Genomic DNA, 11072 nt, shown 5'->3' on the forward strand with positions numbered 1-11072 from the left:
AGCCCTCGGCAGGAAGAGGGAGGACGGCGTCTCCCTTTTAACCAGGGGTGGCCTTGAGTGGCCGAGGCACAACAACCTCCCCTGAGCCGCCCCGGGGCTGTCGCGCTGCAGATGAGCGAGGGAGGTGGCAAAGAAACTTCTTTTGTTCTATTTTTGGGTCTGCAGCTCGTTTTGGAAACGTTCAAAAATCGAAGCTGTTGCACTCGCTCGTAGGGATGCACGGCCTTGACTTTGGATGTTTTCTAAAGGAGGATGAGTGTCTGGAATGGGATCCTCGTGGGGACTGGCACGTACAACCCCATCAGCACTGAAACACCGGGAGGGGAGAGCGAGCCAGAGCATGAGGAGGGGGACAGGGGCAGATCATGGACAGAAATAAGTAAATGTATGGAAAACCTTCCCCTCACACCCTGCAGCTCAACAGGCTGCCCTGGAAAAGGCTTTCATCCTAGGAATGAGAATCATGGGGGCCAGCAGCAGCCTGAGGGCTTTGCACACTCAGGACCTCCCTTAGAAAGTCTCACACACGTCAGGACTTTTCCCTCCATTAGATGCCAGGACTCACTGGAACAGCTGGAATTGCCTAAACCATCCTGGAAACCTGCCCCCCACACCTGAGAGATCTCCTGCTTCTGGCAAGGGGAAACGTCCCAACAAAAATGTTCCAGATCCTTCCCTGGAAGGGAAGACCCTTCTCTTCCCAAGTCTTTGCAGTCTGGAGCTCAGGATTGTCAGAGCAGCCAGCCTGGAGACACCACAGCAAGGGCTGGAGGAGTCCAGGGTCACTTCCATAGGAGCTGACAAAGGCCATGGAGCTGCTCCCAGGGCTGGAGCCCCTCTCTGGGAGAGCTGGGGGTGCTCACCTGGAGAAGAGAAGGATCCAGGGAGAGCTGAGAGCCCCTTGCAGGGCCTAAAGGGGCTCCAGGAGAGCTGGAGAGGGACTGGGGACAAGGCATGGAGGGACAGGACACAGGGAATGGCTTCCTCTGCCAGAGGGCAGGGCTGGATGGGATATTGGGCAGGAATTGTTCCCTGGGAGGGTGGGCAGGGCTGGCACAGGGTGCCCAGAGCAGCTGTGGCTGCCCCTGGATCCCTGGCAGTGTCCCAGGCCAGGTTGGACATTGGGATTGGAGCAGCCTGGGACGGTGGGAGGTGTCCCTGCCATGGCAGGGGGTGTCACAAGATGGGATTTAATGTCCCTCCCAATGAAACCAGTCTGGGATTCTGTGACTGACTGGGACCATGTCAGCCCAGCTGCAGAGATGAAGGTTTTGATTCCCCATCAAGGTGATGCAGCTGCAGGGCTCCCATGGCCCCTCAACCAACCAGAACTGGTCAGGAACCCCAGCCCTGGCCATGCCCTCACCCACTGAACCCTCCAGGCTCCCCCACTGAGCCCCCAAGTCAGGGACAGGAACCTGGGAAAGGCCAGAGAAATAGCAGAACTGCTGCTGCTTTTTTATGGGTACCAAGTGATGGCTGGAAGGAAACATTCAGGATAAATAAACCCACGGAGAACCTTGCCTGAAGTGTCAGTGGGAGGAGGACACACAATAAAATCATGTGACAGCAGGTACTGACACTTAATGAATTATAATAATAAACTAAGATTTAATATCAGTAACAGAAGCCTTTTCGTGTCCCCCCTCAGTGAATGAACAGAGATGAAGGGCTTTGGTTGAATCAAAACTGATTAATGGGGGGTAATTATTGGGGGGTAATTAATAGGACACTCATCAGGCAGCCTGAGGGGGATGCCTCAGGCCAAGACAGCTGATGGAGATTTCCAGTCAGAAGAGGAGTGCCTTGAGATTTCCAATCCTTTGCCTCCTCTTTGGAGAATTTCCAAAATATAACCAGCCTGGGAATGCTTCCTGTATGTAAGGGGTGAGGAAAGGGAACCCACGGCAGCACAGGAAACCAGAGGGAAAGGAAAATCAAAAACCTTTTAATGAACCTAGAGGATTCAGTCAGGTTTCCAGACATACAAAAAGGAACTGTTCCCTGAATTGGGGGTGAGTTAAAAAGACACAAATCCTGCGGGATGGGGTCCAGGAGGGGCTTCAGTTGGAGGGAGGGGGAGGGGGGATGGTGCCCGGCCCCTCGGTGGGGAGCGGCGGCCGCATCATGGGGGGCAGGGGAGCAGGGGGGGGCACCCCGGGCGCTGGGGGCAGCTGGGGGGGCACTGGTGGGGGTGGCACCGGCCCAGAGGGGGGCATGGGGGGCAGGGCCATGCCCCCAGGGGGAGGAGGGGGCATGGAGTCGGGCAGGGGGGGCCGTGGGGGCAGCCCGTTCATCAGGGGAGGGGGCGGCGGCCGCTTGACGGTCGGGGGCCCTGGGGGGAGGTTTGGGGGCGCCGGGGGCTTCTCCATCTTGAAGTGGAACTGGAGGAAGAACTGGGAATGGGAGGAAAGCAGAGAAAAGGGAACAATTAATCAGAGATTCACAGAATCCTGGAATATCCTGAGCTGGATCCCTCAGGGATGATGAGTGCAGCCCCTGTCCCTGCACAGACCCCCCAACAATCCCACCCTGAGCATCCCTGAGAGCGCTGTCCAAACGCTCCTGGAGCTCTGGCAGCCTTGGGGCCGGGACCATTCCCTGGGGAGCCTGGGCAGTGCCCAGCACCCTGGTGACAGCTTTGCCAGCACACAGGAGCTGCTCTGTGCCCCAGGGCACAGCTCAGGCTCCTCCTGTTACCCTCAGATGTCCCAACCCTGGCAGCATCAGTGACTGGCACCAGTCTTGCCCCATATTTTAACTCCTCTGGACTCTGAGCACTGAGGTTCCTGTGACGGGTGGGAACCCCCCCAGGCATTGTCCCACTGTCCCCTGCTCTCACAGGATACAGGGGAGCACCCCGAGCCACGTGTGGGCAGGGAACACAAGGCACAGAGCCACGGAGAGCACACAGTGCTGCACACTTATCATGGAACCATTAGGGTGGAGAAAGCCAAAGCTAACTCCAACCCTAAGATCAACAAGTCCAGCCATCAGCCCAGCAATACCACGACATTCACCACTAAACCATACCCACAAATGCCACACCCATGTTTTTGAACACTTCCAGAGGTGGTGACTTCTCCACTGCCCTGGGCTGTCTGTTCCAATTCCTGTCAATGCTTTCAATGAAGGAATTTTCCCCATCTCCAACCTAAACCTCCCCTGGCACAGCTTGAGGCTTTTCTCTCTGGTCTTTTCTCCTGTTCCCTGGGAGCAGAGCCTGACTCCTATCTGGCTGCACTCTCCTGTCAGGGAGTTGTAAGAGCAGGAAGGGCCCCCTTGAGTCCCCTTTTCTCTCAATATTTATGCCCCATCCTGCTGCTGCCAGAAACTCAATCCTTTCCAAGATCCACACAGGAGCACCTCTGTCAGGAGCTCTCACTGCACAGGTGCATTGAGGGAATGGAGATTTGAACATCAGAGGCAGCAGGACAGAACTGTCTCAAGTTGCTCTGCTCTCCCTAAGGACAGACATTACAAAACCTCAGTTACCTGTTTGGTTTCTCTGTTCCAGTGAGTCCAAAACTTTCCCTCTGCTTTATCAATTTCTCTGCTTGGCACCTGCACCAAAAGAGAACACAGAGCTATTCTTAGCAGCACCAGATTAGCTCAAAGGCCCTTTTTAGCCCCAGAGCCTGAGAGATAAGCAGTTATTCCAGGCCTTGCAGGGCTGTTATTAGACAGAGGTGGGGGCAGGAAAGAATTAAGTTACTTCCCTATCAGTCAAGGACAACCAGCAAAAAATCCCTCCCTGAACATCTGCACAGAGGCTGAGGAGTGAAGCCCAGGAGGCTCCTGTCTGTGCCAGACACTGGGAATTCACAGCTCCCCAGAGCTCAGCACAGTCTGGTTTTCATGCCAGAGTCCTCCACCAAACCTCAGTGGGCTTTAATGACTTCCAGCCATTCCATGTCTTCCTGACCCCCCTTCCCATTCCATTAACCCCAGAGGGTCAGCACAGACATCAGAGGGTTCATCAGGAATTAACCACAGAATGTCCTGAGTGGGAAGGGACCCTCAGGGATGATGAGTGCAGCCCCTGTCCCTGCACAGACCCCCCAACAATCCCACCCTGAGCATCCCTGAGAGCGCTGTCCAAACGCTCCTGGAGCTCTGGCAGCCTTGGGGCCGGGACCATTCCCTGGGGAGCCTGGGCAGTGCCCAGCACCCTCGGGGGGAAGAACCTTTCCCTGAGCTCCATGCCAAGCCCTGGCACAGCTCCAGCCCTTCCTGGGCTCCTGGCCCTGGCCCAGAGCAGAGCTCAGCCCCTGCCCCTCTGCCTCCCCTCGGGAGGAGCTGCAGCCCCCGAGGAGTCTCCCCTCAGTCTCCTCTGCTCCAGCTGAACGAGCCAAGTGCCCTCAGCTGCTCCTCAGAGCTTCCCCAGCTCCGTGTCCCTCCTCTGGACAATGGATCAATATCTTCCTCACATAGCAGTGTCCACACACAACATGGATAGTGAGGCCACCCCAATGAGAGGAATGACAGATTTGTCTTTCCAAACAGGCTATGGGTCTGCTGGTAGATCAAACCAGCACTGACAGATATGGGAAGGATTCCACTGATTGATGAATGGAAAAGGATATTTGCCTTTACAAACAAACTGTAGGTCTGCTGATAAATGAAATTGGATATTGAAAGATGAAAGAAGCAATGAGGAAAAACCATGAATTTTATAAGAATTAAAAATTACAAGGGAGGGTTATACATTGGAGGGGAATCTCAGGTATCAGGTACTCTGGGAAGTCTGTGCCTCTCAAGTACCTCAGCCCATGGGGAAAGAAAGAGGGAAACTGGGATTAAAAGGGGGCTGCATCCTCCAAAAATCTGAGAGAACCCAGGGGAATGCCCCATGGCCTCTCCCTTTATTCCAATAAAGTAAAAGGACTCCTCTGTCTCCTTTTTGGACATAAACCTCTGGTGTTTGTGGATTCATTTTCCTGACACCAGCGCAGAGCAGAGCAGAGCAGGACAACCCCCTCCTTTGACCTGGCAAAGGCAGGAAAGGAACTCTCCCAGGCTTCCCGTGCCAGGCTTCCCAGGTGTCTCCCAGGTCTCACCTTGAAGGCGATGGTCTCGTAGGGCTCTGCTGCCATCAGCAGGTACTGCCAGCGCCGGTCCGGGGGCTCGATGCGCTGCTCGTAGGCTGACATGAAGCGGTGCCGGGGCATGATGCTCTCTGCTATCTCAGGGTAATCGATCTGGGGGGGCAGGGCAGCGTTAACAACCCCCCCTCTGCACCCCCACCTCTGCTCCAAACACATCCCCCCGTGTGGAGCACACCCAGAGCAATCCCCAACACAAAGGAAATAAAGAGTGGAGGAAAGGGATGAGAATCTCAGAATGGTTTGGGCTGGGAGGGACCTTAAAGACCCCAAACTGAAATAGGTGAAATCTGGGAGAGATATTGGGCAGGAATTGTTCCCTGGGAGGGTGGGGAGGGCCTGGCACAGGTGCCCAGAGCAGCTGTGGCTGCCCCATCCCTGGAAATGTCCAAGGCCAGGTTAGAGCAACCTGGTCTCATGGAAGGTGTCCCTGCCTATCACAGGGGGTTGGAAATAGAGAATTTCTGAGGTCCCTTCCAACCCAAACTATCCTGTTCTGGGATTATCTCATTTCAGCTCACACTACACATTCCTCTCCCACCACACAGCCTGACAGCTGAGCTCAGGGATTTGCTGAACACGATCAGCTGCAGAAACTGGAAGATAAGGCCTCCTTATTATTGATTTCATGGATCCTGCAAAGAACTGCTCATTTAGCAGCAGTTTTACCTGGAAAGCCATGACAAGGAGAGTTTTAACCCTGCCCTTACCTGGAAGAGAAGACTCTGCTGGCCTGTTTCTGGGTCTCTCTGTTTGGTCACTGTAAAAAAAAAAATAAGAAAGCTGAAAACATTCCCCAGCAGGGTGAGAACAGCATTAATCTGCTATGGGAAACACACGAAATTTCCAACAATTAAATATTACAAGATTTTTCACCTGTTTATCAAATAAAATGTCATATTATCTTTAACCAAAGCTACTTCTGGGAAGGTGGGCAGGCACTGGCACAGGGTGCCCAGAGCAGCTGTGGCTGCCCCTGGATCCCTGGCAGTGTCCCAGGCCAGGCTGGACATTGGGATTGGAGCAGCCTGGGACAGTGGAAAGTGTCCCTGCCATGGCAGGGGTGGCACTGGATGGGCTTTGAGGTCCCTCTAACCCAAGCCATGCTGGGATTATGTCACTGCTGTGGGCAGGTTTGGGGCCCTCAGGACAAAAAGGACACTGAGGGGCTGGAGGGTGTCCAGGGAAGGGAACAGAGCTGGGAAGGGGCTGGAGCACCAGGAGTGGCTGAGGGAGCTGGGGAGGCTCAGGCTGGAGAAAAGGAGGCTCAGGGGGGCCCTTGTGGCTCTGCACAACTCCCTGACAGGAGGGGACAGCCGGGGGGGTCGGGCTCTGCTCCAGGGAACAGGGACAGGAGGAGAGGGAACGGCCTCAGGCTGGGCCAGATTTAGGTTGGAGATTGGGAAAATTCCTTCCCTGAAAGGTTGTAAAGCATTGGGAGGTGGTGTCCAGGAATCTGCATCCCTGGAAGTGTTAAAACATCTGTGGATGTGGCACCTGGGGACATGCTGTAGCTGTGGCCATGGCAGTGCAAAGTTTACTGTTGGACTCGATGACGTTAAAGGTATTTTCCAACCTAAATTATTCCATCATTCTCCTCTACTGAAGTTCAGCTGCTGTGGGGCAAAGCACTGGCAAGATTAAAAAGCCAAATTTTGTACTGAAGGCCACAATGATGGGATTGCAGAAAAAACCCAGGAGTTCTGCGGAAAGTGAGTGATTTACAGCATTAATGAAAGGTGCTGCAGCACAAGAGAAGGAGGAGAGATGAAATGCCATCATCTCCCTGGCAGCCTGAGACACACCCATCCATTATTAAAGCCTTCTCCCGGCCTGTCAGCAAGAGATGTTCCATGAGCAATTTCAACAATAAAAGGACTTCAGGAGAGAGCCATATCTTATTCATGGGCAGAGCTGCTAAAAAGACTAATGAATAATTCACATCCCACTGCAGGCACTGCCCATCAGGGACCTCCTGGCCACCCCTGACTCACCTTTGTAGCCTGGGCGCCCAATTTTCACAAATTTCTTCACTTCCACTTTGACTTTCTCTGGGGCAGGCTGGGCAGGGGCTTCCTTGGCTTCCTTGGCAGCTCGTCGGGCCCTGGGGATTAATGTCAGAATTTGTAACCTGCCCTTGTTTCTAAAGGATACCCAAGAGCAGTTTGAATCCTTCAGCACAGCATTTCACAGCAATCATGCCAGGAAAACCTATTTCCCTTCCCCAGCTGTATCCATCCTCCCCCTAGCTAAAGGCTGTCACTCAACCATCTGATCCACCCTCAGCATGATCTTGAGGCCAGGCTCCACAGATGGATTTGAAAAGACTTTAATTCTTGAAATCAAAATAAAATATTTTTAAAAAAAGCCAAACCCACAGATAAAGCGAAGCAAACTGGATTCCTTAAAATAAAACTTACAAACGTCTCCAAAACCTGCATTGATAAATCCAGATCCCAGAATTTTGCAATCTCCTGAGCTGCAAGGGACCCACAGGCATCATCAAATCCAGCCCCTGTCCCTGCACAGACCCCCCAACAATCCCACCCTGAGCATCCCTGAGAGCGCTGTCCAAACGCTCCTGGAGCTCTAGAAGGCAGAGATCCTTCTAAGTAGACTCAGACAATTTGCTTTTAAACTTCTTTCTCCCTCTTCCTCCAGAAATTCCACAACTGGATTTGAATTTTAGCTTAAAATGGAGATTTTCAGCATCATTTTTAAAGCAGATCCAGGCTGTGCCTCCTGGCTGCATGAGGAACCACAGTAAAAGAACAATCAAGCAGAGTGCAATGGAGTTAAAGATATCCAGCATCACAAGATTAAAGTGCTTCAGTAATGGAAAATAAAGTTATGGTAGAGGATGACTTACAAATTGGTCTGATGCTTCTTCCCTTGGGTATGTGCTAAATAACTCCCCTGAAATAAAAACCGAGGTAGAAGTTAAAAGAAGCCATGACTGAAACATTCCTGTAACAGGAAGATTGTATCACACCCTGACAAGGCTGTTTGAACCCTCAGCACAGAGGAATCTCACTCCAGAAGTGCAGATTGCTCTCAGAGTGCTGCTGTCACACTGTCAGGTTTGACCAGCCCTCATATCATCACTGCCCAGGTGCTGAAGCTACTGCTGTTCCCCAATTGCTGCTGCTGGGGTCAGGACGGGCAGGGGCTCCCCTCACCTCATTGTTGTGGAGCGTCAGGCAAAGCTTGCACTCGTAGGAACCCAGATGATTTTTCATAAAATAGGGGTCCTGGAAAAGAATGATTGACAAGTTATGAGCAAAATCCATTGGCAAAGCAAGAGAATAACCAAAATACTGCAGAGTTCTGCACTGGAGGAAGTGCTGGGCACTGCCCAGGCTCCCCAGGGAATGGTCCCGGCCCCAAGGCTGCCAGAGCTCCAGGAGCGTTTGGACAGCGCTCTCAGGGATGCTCAGGGTGGGATTGTTGGGGGGTCTGTGCAGGGACAGGGGCTGCACTCATCATCCCTGAGGGTCCCTTCCAGCTCAGGATATCCTAAGATCCTGTGGCTGAGTTCAGATTTTAAATTAATAGCACAGAGCTTTAAGAGAAGGAAACAGAGAGAACAGCAGCTGTGTGCATTGGTGACAGAATTCCCAACTGCAGCAGGAAACGTCACAACCCAAACCAGCCCTGAGGAGACTGGAAATAGGTGGATACACAAGAGCTGGCACCTCCCCGCCACTGTGTCCCAAATATTCCTTATTCAACCCCCACAGGCCCAGAAACAGAAGTATTTAAACCCAATCCACACCTCAGCCTGGAGATGAGAAGGCTCTGGGGCAACCATGGAGCCTAAAGGGGTTCCTAGAGAGCTGGAGGGAGACCTTGGAAAAGGGCCTGGGGGCACGGGACAAGGGGGAATGGTTCCAAATAAACCAAGAGTAGGTTTAAATGGGATATTGGGAAGAAATTATTGGCTGTGAGAGTGGCGAGACCCTGGCATAGACTTCCCAGAGCAGCTGTGGCTGCCCCTGGATCCCTGGAAGTGTCCAAGGCCAGGCTGGATGATCCACCCCCACGGGATAATGGCAGGTGTCCCTGGATGAGCTTTAACATTCCTTTCAACCCAAACCACTCTGGATGCCACGGACGTGCCCGGGCTGTGGCAGGGCCGTGCCTGTGCCCCTGTCCCCACCTTGTTGATGTCGATGGTTTCCAGGGCCAGCTGCCGCAGCCGCTCCCGCCGGTCCCGGTTGCTCTCGGAGGCCGAGGCCACGCCCCCGCTGCCCGTTTTACCGCCAGGCCGGTGCTGGAAATCCATGGCGGGCACTTCTGGGCTTCAGCTGCTCCTGGAGAAATGGAGAGGCTGCGAGAAGGAGGGACAGGAGTGTGAGTGATAACTGAGCCAGAGAACTGTTCAGCCCTGTCCCAGAGGATAGGAGTGACACCCCAGACACCCCTGGGCACACAGCACGGGATGCAATCCCACATGGAGCACATCTGGTACCACCAACTCAGGAAACCAGAGTAAAAGGATCCAGAAAATCCATCCTCCCCATCTCCTTAGCCACTCCCAAGCCCAGCTGGCCCCAGCGAGGCCAAGCACCCCCACCAGAGGCTCCCTGAGACCCCCAACAGGAGCCTTCCCTCCTCCCCTGAGGCAGCAACAGCCCCAGGAGCTTCCCTCTCCCCACCACCCAGGTCTGGTGCTCCCCCATCACCCCAACACCCCCAAAGCCTCAGAAGCCCCAGGGCCACCCCCAACCGTGGGAGGCTCAGAGCCCCCCAAGCCCCCAGCAGGGTCAGGGCTGTGAGCAGTGTCCCCATGCCCCAGGTGAGGTCCTGGAGTCCCCCCTGCCCTCGGCAAGGTCAGAGCTTCCACCACACCTCCCCACACAGAGCTCAAACATTGGAAAGGCCTTTGAGGAATCCCAAATCCTTCCCCACAGAGAGCCCAGTTCTCCCAGTGTCTGTCCCCCAGTCCCTCTCCAGCCACATCCCCCAGTAGCTCCAGTCCTGATTCTCCAGTCAAGGCCCACAGGCTCCCACTCGAGTGCTCCTCCCGATCCTCCCTGGACTCCCAGTCCTTCCCTGGCCCTACCCCAGTCTCTCATTTGTGATTCTGCAGCTCCCCCAGCCCCACCACTCCTGGCTGCCCAGTTTTCCCAGTCTCTCCTCACTCAGTACTCCCAGTCCTGTCCTGATCCTACCCCCAATTTCCCAGCCTGGATTCCCCAGTACCCCAGATCACCCAGTTCTCCCAATGCCTCTTTCCCAGTCCCTCTCCTCTAACTCTAGTTCTGATTCTCCTGTCGAGGCCCCCCAAATACTACCAGTCCTGTTTCTCCTGATTCTCCAGTATCCCCAGTCCTCCCACCCAGGTCACCTGGTTCTCCCAATTCTCCCAGTCCCCCTCCAGAAACTCCAGTCCTGATTCTGCAGTCAGGAGGCCCCAGGATCTCCCAGTCCTGCTCTGGTCCTACCCCAGTTTCTCCACTTCCCGCAGCCTCATCACTCCAGTTCTCCCAGTCCCTCCTTTTCCAGCACCCTCAGTTTTCCAGCCCAGATTCTCCAGGACCCCGAGTCCTCCCACCCAGGACACCCAGTTCCCGCAGGGCCTCTTCCCCAATACTTTTCCAGTAACTCCGTCCCAGTTCTGCACTCCAGGCTCCTGAGGTGCCCCCGGCCCTGCCCCGCTGATCCTCCCAGCATCCCCAGTCCTGCCCTGGTCCTACCCCCGGCTCCTCGCTCATGATCTCCGGTTCCCCCAGCCCCACCACCCCAGGTCACCCAGCACTCCCAGTCCCCTATTACCAATCTCTCCCAGTCCCCCCCACCCAGCAGTCCCAGTTTTCCCCTCCAGTTCCCGCAGTTTCCCTGTCCCGTCCCTGTTCCCCCCGTCCCCTCACGGCCCCCCCAGCCCGGCCCGTACCTGCGCGCGGCCCCGCTCCGGCCCTGGCGCATGCGCGCTCCCGCCGCCCCGCGAGCACTTCCGGTGCCGCG

General features: G+C 54.8%; 1 protein-coding gene across 2 annotated transcripts; it reads right to left on the reverse strand.

Annotated features, from left to right (window-relative positions):
* Positions 1–1927: 1927 nt before the first annotated feature.
* On the reverse strand, positions 1928–11065 carry SF3A2 (splicing factor 3a subunit 2). Of its 2 annotated transcripts, XM_014884321.2 has the most exons (9): positions 11002–11065; positions 9265–9435; positions 8285–8356; positions 7975–8021; positions 7100–7209; positions 5816–5865; positions 5061–5201; positions 3496–3564; positions 1928–2396 (listed from the first exon to the last, which is right to left on the reverse strand). In XM_014884321.2, the coding sequence occupies exons 2-9, from the start codon at positions 9388–9390 to the stop codon at positions 2064–2066; spliced, it is 948 nt and encodes a 315-aa protein (XP_014739807.2). In that variant the 5' UTR covers positions 9391–9435; positions 11002–11065; the 3' UTR covers positions 1928–2063. The 2 variants fall into 2 exon arrangements, with proteins under 2 accessions (XP_014739807.2, XP_088035329.1); XM_088179203.1 differs by lacking the exon at positions 11002–11065 and having other exon boundaries at positions 9265–9748.
* Between the last annotated feature and the right edge of the window lie 7 nt (positions 11066–11072).

Source organism: Sturnus vulgaris, chromosome 26 (assembly GCF_052056855.1).
Source record: "Sturnus vulgaris isolate bStuVul1 chromosome 26, bStuVul1.hap1, whole genome shotgun sequence".
In the NCBI taxonomy this organism is placed as follows: domain Eukaryota; kingdom Metazoa; phylum Chordata; class Aves; order Passeriformes; family Sturnidae; genus Sturnus; species Sturnus vulgaris.

Bases quoted from the DNA above. Each gene is read 5' to 3' on its own strand.
- SF3A2 (XM_014884321.2), bottom strand. From the start codon at position 9,390: ATGGATTTCCAGCACCGGCCTGGCGGTAAAACGGGCAGCGGGGGCGTG. The intron at 5,202-5,815 runs GTAAGGGCAGGG...CTGCCCCCCCAG, and splicing joins AGCAGAGTCTTCTCTTCCAG to ATCGATTACCCTGAGATAGC. The intron at 2,397-3,495 runs GTAACTGAGGTT...TCCCATTCCCAG, and splicing joins GGAACAGAGAAACCAAACAG to TTCTTCCTCCAGTTCCACTT.